Source organism: Rhinatrema bivittatum, chromosome 4, assembly GCF_901001135.1.
Source record: "Rhinatrema bivittatum chromosome 4, aRhiBiv1.1, whole genome shotgun sequence".
NCBI classification, from domain to species: domain Eukaryota; kingdom Metazoa; phylum Chordata; class Amphibia; order Gymnophiona; family Rhinatrematidae; genus Rhinatrema; species Rhinatrema bivittatum.
Genome location: NC_042618.1, coordinates 254,827,324 through 254,840,353, shown reverse-complemented (window position 1 = coordinate 254,840,353; position 13,030 = coordinate 254,827,324). Strand labels below are relative to the sequence as shown.

The 13,030-nt window shown below is 44.1% G+C and overlaps 1 protein-coding gene across 5 annotated transcripts in view; it reads right to left on the bottom strand.

The window, feature by feature from the left end:
* The window catches only part of WNT7B (Wnt family member 7B), a 574,266-nt gene that overhangs the window by 99,982 nt on the left and 461,254 nt on the right, over positions 1 to 13,030 (bottom strand). For 4 of the 5 annotated variants that reach the window (XR_003856461.1, XM_029600051.1, XM_029600050.1 and 1 more), the window contains one exon: positions 5,710 to 5,981. Coding sequence is in view for 4 of the 5 variants with exons in the window: in XM_029600051.1 (XP_029455911.1) it covers positions 5,710 to 5,981 (272 nt within the window). In the remaining variant the exon portion in view is untranslated. The remainder of the gene's footprint in view (positions 1 to 5,709; positions 5,982 to 13,030) is intronic. The other variant, XM_029600053.1, reaches the window with a different exon arrangement.

Genomic DNA, 13,030 nt, shown 5'->3' with positions numbered 1-13,030 from the left:
AAGTTCCGGTTCGGTCCAGCGGGGGTCCCGGAGCGACCTCCTGCCACATGACCTACCTGTCACGTGGTAGAAGCACAAGATGGCGCCGTGACCATGTGACAGGGGCTGACCAATGGCACAGGCAGCCCCTGTGACACAGGCTATTGGCGCCGTGAGGAAATCGCAAAGGAATGCAGGGATGGTTTCCTGACTCCCCGCTGGACCACCAGGGAGTTTTGGTAAGTCTTGGGGGGGTCAGGAGGGTGGGGGGTTTAAGTGTTTATTTAGGTTCAACGTATTCAACATAGCTATGTTGAATAAGTTGGAAGTCGCGATGCGTTGCGCATCAAACCTTTTTTTTCTCTTTTAAAAATATAAGTTGCGTTTTACATATGCGTTCAAAACGAATGTACACCCCTAATATATGATTCCTCTCTGCCATCTCATTTCTGGTCTAGGTCTAAGCTACATTTAAGCAGATGACATTCAGCTCATTATTCCAATCACAGACACCCTTGAAAAAACCTTACGACTCACTGCAATGTATTTACATGTGATAAAACAACTGTTAACACAAATGAAATTAAGCCTAAATATAGAAAAAAACAAAATAGTCCTACTTGAAAGGAAAATTACTTCAAACGACAATAAGAACGAATTACAATTTGATAATCTACAAATCAAACTTGGCACAAAAGTTAGAGACCTCGGGGTCTACATAGACCCAGAACTAAACTTTAAAACCCATATTGCAACAAAAACAAAAGAAGGCTACCATAAATTACTAATACTTAGAAAACTAGAACCGTTATTAAATTTAAACGATTTCCAATCTGTACTACAAGCTTTCATTTTCACTGGTACAGATTACTGCAGTTCTTTGCTTTTAGGTTTACCATACTCCACAATCAGACCACTACAAATATTACAAAACTGTGCAGCGAGAATTTTAACTGGATCACGCAAATAGGACCACATTATCCCAGTACTAATGAATTTACACTGGCTGCCTATCGAAAAGCGGATACAATATAAGACACTGTGCATATTACATAAAGCAATTTACGGAAAAAAAAGGTAGAATGGTTAAACGCTACCATACGGTTACACACACCGCAGCGCACTTTGAGGTTGGCAAACAAAGGGTTTCTATCTAATCCCACCCCTCCACAGCCAAATTATCCTCTGTCAGAGACAGAGCCTTATCTCTGGCAGGGCCTAAAATTTGGAATACACTCCTAGAACAAATACAGCTTAAATCTAATTTTAAGGTTTTCAGAAAAATGATAAAAACATGGCTTTTCAATCAGGCATTTAATGAAACTTCAGGCTGATATCACCATGAAATTATTAATTTGCAATGTTCTATTTTAGTTATCACCAATTTATCATTTACTTTAGATTCTTTACCTTGTGACACTTTATTTTATTGTTATTTTTAATTTGTATTATGAATTTAAATTAGTTTAAACATTTAATCTATGAATTTTATTTAGATATTTTTACGTATTCAATGGTTTTATAATTGTATTATTGTTTCTTACATTGTAATACTGTAAACCGATGCGACGGTCTTTGCTCTGAACACCGGTATAAAAAAAAGCTGTATAAATAAAATAAATAAATAAATATCTAAACAAGAGAATGCTATCCGTCATCCCTGAGATGGATGTGCACTTTGATTTTGATGACTTTGGTATAACACACTGGAGAGAAGTCAGTGGAAAAGTTATTTTTCCACTGATTTCTTTTTTTGTTCTAACACTGAAATTCCAAGTCAAAATAAAATAAAAGCTTGAAACAAAGGTCCCTAACTATACCTTAAACTTTGGCTCACTTTGCAGTGGCAGTTGAAAAGGCAAACAGAATGTTAGGATTTATTTGAAAAGAAACAGAGAACAAAACTGAGAACATCATAATACCTTAGCATAAATCCATGGTGCAACCACACTTTGAGTACTGTGTGCAGTTCTAGTTTCCCCCATCTAAAAAAAATGACATAGTGGACATAGAAAAGGTACAAAGAAGAGTGACAAAATGATAAAAGGAAATAGAAAAGTTCCCTTATGAAGAAAAGCTAAACAGATTAGGGCTCTTTAGCTTGGAAAAGAAATGATTGAGAGGGGATAGGATTGAGATTTATAAAATCATGGGTGGGGTGTGAGAGGTAAATAGGGAACAGTTAATTTATCTTTTCAAATAATACTAGGATTAGGAACACTCCATGAAACCAGCAATCAGCAGATTTAAAACAAATCATAGAAAGTCTTTTTTTTATTCAGCACACAAATCTATGGAATCTGTTGCCAGAGGATGTTATCAAGGGAGCTAACTTAAAGGTTGATTTTCAAAAGACCAGGCACCCGCCTCCATGTGCACGCGGTTCCCGGAACACGTGTTCAGATGCGCGCGGTCCCCTGCACGCGCGCATGGATGCATCGATTTTATAACATGCGCACATCACCGTGCGCATGTTATAAAATATGATACCCATGTGCACGTGCAAGCCCGATTTCATAGCGGCGCGCTCACGTGCACGCGGATCACGACTCTCGCGCACAGGGGGGAAATATTTGTAAAAACCGCATGGCGACATGAGTAGGCCTACCCCAGTTCCCCCTCAATCTGCTTCAATTAAGGAGCGGACTGGGAGGGAACTTTCCTATCCTCCTACCTAGCCTTTCTCCCTTTTCCCCTCTCTTCTCCTCCCTGACACCTAAACCTTCCCTAACTACCCTAGAGTTTTTTTGTTTAAGAACTTACCCATTCAATGGAGCAGGAGTAAGTTCCACGTGCTGGCCAGTTGCCGGCACATGCTTCCCCGGGTCAGCACCTAATGGTGCTGTCCCAGCTGGCCCCCACCCCAGTCCCCTCTTTTTACAGAGCATGGTACTTCTGTGTGTATCTCTCGATATGCACGAGATCGGGCCATTTCTAAAATGTGCTTGGCATGTGCACGGCCCAGCCACGCACATATCTCCCAGTTTCTGCGCACACCAGTTTTTTAAAATCGGGAAGATAGTTGGTGTTCTAATGTGAATTTGACAACTTCCTTAAGGACAAGTCTATAAATAGTTATTAGCCAGATAGACCTGGGGAAAGCCAATACTCTTCCCTGAGAGTGAGATGCAAAAAAGAGATCAACTATTGGGGATCTGCCTGGTAGTTGTGACTCAGATTGGCCACTATCAGAGACAGGATGCTCTGGTCTGACTAAGCATGGCACTTCTTGTGTTCAAATCAAGAAGAGGAAGTCGTTAGTGATCCATAAAAGTGTCAGCTAGGTTAATCTGTTTAAAAAAATATTTGACCTTGATTGGTCCTACTTTCCTGCTGCTTCCTGCCTTGACTCCAGTCAAACTGGGTGACTGTAACATCACTGGTTGTTTATTAAGTTACCTTGAGCAGAATAAACAGGTTGAGCAGAAAAAAAAAACTGTTACCTGCAATTTTATTTGCCCATAGACTATAATCAGAAGACCAAAAATGAATTGTCAATGGCCTCATTCGTCCCATTTTACCCATTTGTTTCAACAAATGCACATGATTAATACTTTTGCTTTAAAAATTATCTTCTGAAAAACTACCTGCATACATTAACACCTACTAAGTTTTGTTGTTAGTTTTATGAGAAAACTTATGCACATACTTTAGGAAATTCAAAAATATGCATGGAATGAAAATTCCTCCCTATCCCCAGCCTCAGGAATGCCTCTTATTGCTGCAGGTAGATTTACACATGTAGTGACACAAATGTATGTAATTTTATCTGCACATAAAGAAGGCAATTTTCTGAAAGTCCATTTCCATGCGTAAAACATTGTTTGATTTGTGGAAGTGGCTTTGAATATTGCCCTTTTTAAGACCTGTGTAAAAGTGAACACTGCTCTTAGAATGGGTGTGCTCTGCTTATAATATTTTTTTGTGCACATTCTCCCTTGTTAACTAGACTAAAATGAAAGGGCAATTAGCCAAGGAGAACACCTTCCCCCTTCTACCTTCGAGTCCCCCTGATGTACCAATGTTCCTGATAGTGCTCCATAAGTATCAGTTCTCTCCCTCCCCCATCTCTCTCTCTCACACACACTCAAAGCAAGACATACCATCCTGACCTTTCTCCTCCTTTCCCCCAATAAACCTTCCGCAGGCTGAGCTGGCAGTGGGAAGGAGAGAGGGGCAGGGAATTTCAGTGGCCTATCAATTAACTACTCCTCTGAAGGAGATGGTAAAAATTTAACCAAGCAATTTACTGCAGATTGGTACACACTACAGTAATAAGTAATGAGCTCTTTACTGTGGCATTTATCTTTTAAAAGTATGGGGAAGAGCCAAATTTAATGTGGCATTATTTTTATCATGACCTCATTAATGGGGGTTGTCATGCATGGTAATACATAGTGCTAGCTATAACGCAGCTTAGTACAAAGGGCCCCTAAGAGCAGTGTTTCCTATTCATTCAGATGAACCATTTACAAAAACAAATATACTGATACTGAATGCACTGCCATTCACTTGAATCTCTGTGTGATTCACTTAGAAATTCAAAGGAAAGAAACAGTAATAATCATAGTATAGTACAAATACTTGACATTTTGGGTTAATATATACTCTTGGTATAGAGGTATTCTTCTAGTTTAAAAAGTATCTTTTCACTCTTTACATCATTCTCCAGCATTATGTACAGATAGATAGGGTCAGAAGCAGCACCTATAGTGGCACATAGTTTTTTATTTTAGGGCTAATTTTCAAAACCATTTAGATGCATACAAAACCCAGTTTTATGCACATACATGGCCTTTTAAAAATTACCAGGGGAGGGGGGCTGTGTGGATAAAAGTACATGCAAAAGTGATTTCACGCACACTTTTATGTGCATGACAGAGAAGTATTCTGGGTGGTTGGAGTTGGAGCAGGGATATGATTTACATACTTATTTTCGATTTTCCAAGGTATGTGTATAAACATACATGTGCAAAGTTGCAGCTGCTTCCGAGGCACTGGTTCTGCAAATTTCCACAGTGGATTTATGTGCATAAATAGGATTTGAAAATTCAGGCCACGGTCTGTGGGTAAAAAGTACCTGAAGATTTTATCCTTTGTGGGCTATTGAAAATGTACCCTCCCCGAGAGCAGGCTTGGGATCAACTTTGGCACAGTTAGGGGTTTTTACATAGGTATCAAGCGAAGGATTGTTAACAAACTTTAAGATGTCTCAAATTAAGAACACAGGTCTTAGAAATATTTTATGGATGGTACTGGATTCAAAGAATTCTGAATGGCAGGCAAAAACATGTTGGTGGGGGAAATATTAGGGCACTCATCAATTAATAAAGCAGCTATAATATATGTATGATTTTGTATAGCTTCTTTCATCCTTAAAGGATGCTTTATATTTTTTATTACTTCAGAAATATGCACGCAGCCTATTTTTGGAGCATGGTCTGAATGGAACATACAAAGGGGAGAAGGAACATTTTCATTCATAATACTAGTATAGTTTAGCAAAGATTCAAGCACAGAAAGATAAATGATTTTGGTTATGGATAAGGTCACACAGAAACTCAGTAGAATCGGGGAACTCATGCTTGCATCCATTAATGTCTGTCAGTGTCTGCTGAGTTGTAGTTCAGTTTTGACATCTGACCACACTTCCTGCTAATTGTAACAAATGCTTCTAGCCCATCACTCCTTGCAAAGAATATCATTTCACCCACTCCTGTTCTAGAATACCTTTCTTCCAGCCTCATTGTTGTGCAAGTTCATCAGCCTCCGTGCATTCTTTTTGATTTCTCTGGCATCAACAAACCTCCTGGAGAATTCAATGCCGTATCTGACATCCGCTGAGCAGCCTCCCCACTTCCAGCCCTCCTCCTGGTTGTAGTAGCCCTGTTTCTCTCGGTCACAGCCACAGTTGCTCAGATTGCCCTGGCTGCAGGCAGAGGTGACAGCGTGTGCAACCCCAGCAGCGGTAATGGCGTAGGTGAACGCTGCTTCCCTACTTCCTGTGGAGAAAAGCCACAGCTGATGGGTTGGAAAAGGCAACACTTCCTAAAGGGAAGAACTTTAATTAGGAATAGGAATCATCAAAATTATTTTGACTTTATTATTAACCATATTTCTTTGAAACTGAAGGTCACTTAAGTTTTGTTTAGAAAAACAAATATATTTTGAGAACTATAACGTAATCTGACACTTTTTATTGATTGGTTTGCATGAGTATTCTAGAATTCCAAAGTTGTATACTGTACTTACTGTAATATGTTAATTGTGTCAACGACCATGTCTATGTGTAATTTTTAAAATACATTTGGGGTGAATTTTCAAAGCCATTTATGCACATAAATTCCAGTATTATCATGTGAATTTTCAAAAGGATTTACTCATGTAAATGTAACTACTATCATAGCAATTTTCAAAAGCCATTTAAGTGCATAAAGTGTATGTATGCAGGTAAATCCTATGGACATTTCAAAGGCATATATTCAAAAGCCTACTTACATGAGTAAAGTGCATTTATATGTGTAAAACCCAGTTTTACGTTTGTAAATGCTTTTTAAAATCGGGCCCTATGCATGCAAATGGCCTTTTGAAAATTGACCGGGGGGAAAGGAGGGGTTGTGCACATAAAAGTATGTGCATTACAAAGAGGCATTCCAGGGGGACATGGATGGGATAGAGAAAACATTTGGACACAGACTTTAAATCTTTGAAAGTATGCATGTAAATTTTCATGCACACACATTAATGTTAACCTGCTTGAGGGCAGGCATTAATGTGTAAGTGTTTATCAGCACTGATTCCGTGCACAAACAGGTATTTTTAAAGTGGACTTTTCTTGATCATCTGCTTGCAGATGCTTCTGTGCTGCTCAGAAGTCCTTGGTGCCACCCTAAAAACAGCTTCCCTCTAGGTGATTGTATAGTGTGCTTGATGCAATAACTGGAAAAATGATTTCACCTGTGGCCCTGAAGGCTCAATTTAGAGCTCTTTGTAAGAGACCAACATCTTAGCTCTGAGTTGCAATACATAAGATGTATATTTATTTTTATACCATAATTCTGGAAAACAATCATGGCAGTTCACAAAGTTTATATTCATAGATTAAAACAATACAATACACATAATCATAAAATCAATCAACTTGTTGACAGTATTTCTTTCTTAAATCAGTCGTTCCCCCTTTCAAATCATTCTCCTTTAATAATGGATATAATCTTTCTTTTGTAAATATCTGCAACTTTTCTACCTCAGAAATAAATACAAACCATTAGGAATACCAGCTTGTTCCATGAATGCCTTTATAGCAATCAAGGGAGAATTTTCTACAAAGCATAGGCCCAACTACTTGCTTTTCATCCATATGTATCATACAGTTTCTCAGTGGCCCGTACTGAGTGATATTCTACTTCTGATGGAGTGCAACTTATTTTTCCCACCTATTTCTCCTGTTTTTATTTATTTATTTATTTTTTAATAAAATTAAAATATTGTCTTGTTGATTGGTTCAGTGAATCAGTAGCAGTGATGCATATTGCAATGTGGAAAGTCTGGTTTGATCCCTATGTGAGGTCTTCTGCTCCCAATTTCACAGGAGATTGGGAATAATGCAGCAGCAGCATTCACAGCCCCCCCCCCCCCCCCAGGAAGATAGGGAGTCAAGGTCATTGCTTAAAAGTCACATAGAGAGAACGAGTGTCGCTGTTGCAGTATAGATCTGCCCTTCAAAAGATCGACCCTAAACAATATTTATAGCACTTTTCCCATATTTAATCAATATAAGAAAATTCAAGTAGAGAAGAGGTGCAAGGTTCCCCGACATGGACCGTGTTTCGCCGGGCGGCTGCATCAGGACAGACAAATCAGGTAACCATCAAAATATCAGGAAGCCTGATGATTTGCTTCCTGTTATTTTGATGGTTACCTGATTTGTCCCTCCTGATGCAGCCGCCTGGCGAAACACGGTCCGTGTTTATTTTCTTGTGCTCTGCTGCTTTTGTATTGCTTAAGGGTGACACCTAGTGACTGGATTCAGGTCCCATTAATGTAACCTTTTGGTAGGAGCCTTGATGCATGGCCCCTAATCAAGGATTGCCACTGCAGATTAGGTATGTTGGAGGGAATAAAAATAGGGGGGAAATTGATAGAGGCAATTGTCAAATGGCTAATTGTACCAGATTACAGCTCTGGCTCTGAATGAGCTGAAAGTACAAATGAGTAGGGATGTGAATCGTTTTTCAACGATTAAAATTATCGTCCGATAATGTTTATATCGTCTTAAATCGTTATAGAACACGATACAATAGAAATTCTAACGATTTATCGTTAAAAATCGTTAAATCGTGTTAGTGCGCACTAACTCCCCGTTAGTGCGCAGTAACTCGATTTAGTGCGCACTAACTGAAAATGATACAAATAAACACTTTCCAGGTCACTGAAGGTCAGTTAGGAATGAATATGTGTTCCTATTGGCTGGCTGCCCTCTTATCTATTGATGTTACCAAGGTTACCACTGAGGTGATGGTTGGGGGGATGGGAAATGGAACTGGAAACTAACGAACACCAACAGAAAATGAAACAAAGTGTTCACACTTCCCAGGTCAGTAAAGGTCACTTAGGAATGAATATGTATGTATGTATTCCTATTGGCTGGCTGTGCTCTTATCTATTGATGTTACCAATATGGTTGGGGGGATGTGAAATGGAAACAGTTGGAAGCTTGACAAAAAAAGTAATGTAATGATCAGCACTCACGTGACTAGAACTTGTTTGTTTATTATTTTTGTTAGCAGGCACCTGAAATGCTAGTGCATGTTGAATTTGCCAATCACTGTGCATTTTAGAAAGGTGGTCCTGGCTGGAACTATACACAGTTCAAATATATGTAATTGATTGTTGGTAAGTGTATTTTTTAAGTAGCCACACTGGCACCAGTATGTTTACTTTTCCTCCTACTTAACTCACTAGCTCAGCTTTGTAAGAAGGGCTTCTCTGCTTGTGTGTTGTTTTTGTTTGGTGTGAGGAGAGCAGAAACATCAGATCTTTATTCAATCTACTACAGTCATCTCTTACAGTGCCCTATCCCTATTAATACCAGGAGTGTTGTGATCTTCCTGCACACAGTGCCCTAACCCTGATACCAGTCTGAGACAGCTCCCTCCCTGCATTACTAGTGAGAGGCTGGCTTCACAGACAGGGGGGAGCTGCCTGACCCTCACTCCTGACTTCCCCCATGTCCCAGCTAGTGAATGGTGTGTGGGTGAGGGGGGGGGGGAGGATGGTGAAGTCTGAGACAGCTCCCTCCCTGCATTACTAGTGAGAGGCTGGCTTCACAGACAGGGGGGAGCTGCCTGACCCTCACTCCTGACTTCCCCCATGTCCCAGCTAGTGAATGGTGTGTGGGTGAGGGGGGGGGGGAGGATGGTGAAGTCTGAGACAGCTCCCTCCCTGCATTACTAGTGAGAGGCTGGCTTCACAGACAGGGGGGAGCTGCCTGACCCTCACTCCTGACTTCCCCCATGTCCCAGCTAGTGAATGGTGTGTGGGTGAGGGGGGGGGGGGAGGATGGTGAAGTCTGAGACAGCTCCCTCCCTGCATTACTAGTGAGAGGCTGGCTTCACAGACAGGGGGGAGCTGCCTGACCCTCACTCCTGACTTCCCCCATGTCCCAGCTAGTGAATGGTGTGTGGGTGAGGGGGGGGGGGGTGGATGGTGAAGTCTGAGACAGCTCCCTCCCTGCATTACTAGTGAGAGGCTGGCTTCACAGACAGGGGGGAGCTGCCTGACCCTCACTCCTGACTTCCCCCATGTCCCAGCTAGTGAATGGTGTGTGGGTGAGGGGGGGGGGGGGGAGGATGGTGAAGTCTGAGACAGCTCCCTCCCTGCATTACTAGTGAGAGGCTGGCTTCACAGACAGGGGGGAGCTGCCTGACCCTCACTCCTGACTTCCCCCATGTCCCAGCTAGTGAATGGTGTGTGGGTGAGGGGGGGGGGGGAGGATGGTGAAGTCTGAGACAGCTCCCTCCCTGCATTACTAGTGAGAGGCTGGCTTCACAGACAGGGGGGAGCTGCCTGACCCTCACTCCTGACTTCCCCCATGTCCCAGCTAGTGAATGGTGTGTGGGTGCGGGGGGGGGGGGGAGGATGATGAAGTCTGAGACAGCTCCCTCCCTGCATTACTAGTGAGAGGCTGGCTTCACAGACAGGGGGGAGCTGCCTGACCCTCACTCCTGACTTCCCCCATGTCCCAGCTAGTGAATGGTGTGTGGGTGAGGGGGGGGGGGGGAGGATGGTGAAGTCTGAGACAGCTCCCTCCCTGCATTACTAGTGAGAGGCTGGCTTCACAGACAGGGGGGAGCTGCCTGACCCTCACTCCTGACTTCCCCCATGTCCCAGCTAGTGAATGGTGTGTGGGTGAGGGGGGGGGGGGGAGGATGGTGAAGTCTGAGACAGCTCCCTCCCTGCATTACTAGTGAGAGGCTGGCTTCACAGACAGGGGGGAGCTGCCTGACCCTCACTCCTGACTTCCCCCATGTCCCAGCTAGTGAATGGTGTGTGGGTGAGGGGGGGGGGGTGGGTGGATGGTGAAGTCTGAGACAGCTCCCTCCCTGCATTACTAGTGAGAGGCTGGCTTCACAGACAGGGGGGAGCTGCCTGACCCTCACTCCTGACTTCCCCCATGTCCCAGCTAGTGAATGGTGTGTGGGTGAGGGGGGGGGGGGGAGGATGGTGAAGTCTGAGACAGCTCCCTCCCTGCATTACTAGTGAGAGGCTGGCTTCACAGACAGGGGGGAGCTGCCTGACCCTCACTCCTGACTTCCCCCATGTCCCAGCTAGTGAATGGTGTGTGGGTGAGGGGGGGGGGGAGGATGGTGAAGTCTGAGACAGCTCCCTCCCTGCATTACTAGTGAGAGGCTGGCTTCACAGACAGGGGGGAGCTGCCTGACCCTCACTCCTGACTTCCCCCATGTCCCAGCTAGTGAATGGTGTGTGGGTGAGGGGGGGGGGAGGATGGTGAAGTCTGAGACAGCTCCCGCCCTGCATTACTAGTGAGAGGCTGGCTTCGCAGACAGGGGGGAGCTGCCTGACCCTCACTCCTGACTTCCCCCATGTCCCAGCTAGTGAATGGTGTGTGGGTGAGGGGGGGGGCGAGGATGGTGAAGTCTGAGACAGCTCCCTCCCTGCATTACTAGTGAGAGGCTGGCTTCACAGACAGGGGGGAGCTGCCTGACCCTCACTCCTGACTTCCCCCATGTCCCAGCTAGTGAATGGTGTGTGGGTGAGGGGGGGGGGGAGGATGGTGAAGTCTGAGACAGCTCCCTCCCTGCATTACTAGTGAGAGGCTGGCTTCACAGACAGGGGGGGGCTGCCTGACCCTCACTCCTGACTTCCCCCATGTCCCAGCTAGTGAATGGTGTGTGGGTGAGGGGGGGGGGGAGGATGGTGAAGTCTGAGACAGCTCCCTCCCTGCATTACTAGTGAGAGGCTGGCTTCACAGACAGGGGGGAGCTGCCTGTCCCTCACTCCTGACTTCCCCCATGTCCCAGCTAGTGAATGGTGTGTGGGTGAGGGGGGGGGGGGAGGATGGTGAAGTCTGAGACAGCTCCCTCCCTGCATTACTAGTGAGAGGCTGGCTTCACAGACAGGGGGGAGCTGCCTGACCCTCACTCCTGACTTCCCCCATGTCCCAGCTAGTGAATGGTGTGTGGGTGAGGGGGGGGGGTGGATGGTGAAGTCTGAGACAGCTCCCTCCCTGCATTACTAGTGAGAGGCTGGCTTCACAGACAGGGGGGAGCTGCCTGACCCTCACTCCTGACTTCCCCCATGTCCCAGCTAGTGAATAGTGTGTGGGTAAGGGGGGGGGGGGGAGGATGGTGAAGTCTGAGACAGCTCCCTCCCTGCATTACTAGTGAGAGGCTGGCTTCACAGACAGGGGGGAGCTGCCTGACCCTCACTCCTCCGGGGTATTGTGATCTTCCTGCACACAGTGCCCTATCCCTGATACCAGGGGTGTTGTGATCTTCCTGCATGCAGTGCCCTATCCCTATTAATACCAGGAGTGTTGTGATCTTCCTGCATGCAGTGCCCTATCCCTATTAATACCAGGAGTGTTGTGATCTTCCTGCATGCAGTGCCCTATCCCTGATATCGGGATGTGTGCAAGAAGATCACAACACCCCCGGTATCAGGAATAGGGCACTGTGTGCAGGAAGATCACAACACCCCCAGTATCAGGAATAGGGCACTGTGTGCAGGAAGATCACAACACCCCTGGTATTAGGGATAGGGCACTATGTGCAGGAAGATCACAACACTCCTGGTATTAATAGGGATAGGGCACTGTGTGCAGGAAGATCACAATACCCCTGGTATCAGGGTTAGGGCACAAGTTCTAGTCACATTGACTGATCACATTACTTGTTTTGTCAAGCTACCAACTGTTTCCATTTCCCATCCCCCATATACTGTCAGTAGGAAACTTGGTAACATGAATAAATAAGAGGGCAGCCAATAGGAATACATATTCATTCCTAAACTGACCTTAACTGACCTGAAAAGTGTCAAATTGTATCATTTTCAGTTAGTGCGCACTAACTCCCAGTTAGTGCGCACTAACTCCCGTTAGTGCGCACTAACTCGAGTTAGTGCGCACTAATCGGAAAAAACGATTTTTAACGATTTTTTAACTAAAAAATCGTGCCTAAGACGATTTTCTTGCCCTGCCACATGATTTCTATCGTTAAGACGATATGGAAAACGATTCACATCCCTACAAATGAGCAAGAGAAAACTGTCAGATTAAAAAAAAATAGTTGTGTTGATTCTCAAATCAACAAGTGGAGGCCAAGAGAGGATGGATGTGACAAAGAGTGGTATCAGAATTCTTTTTGCCTGAGTTATAGTCAAAAACCAACTAACCTGTATGTTATACTAGAAAGCCGTCATGATGATTTAAAAGGCAATATTCAATCATCCATCATCTAAGTTCAAATATGTCCATTTTTCATTCATTTTTCTTTTGTAAATAAAATTCTTCCATATGCACCATTTTTCC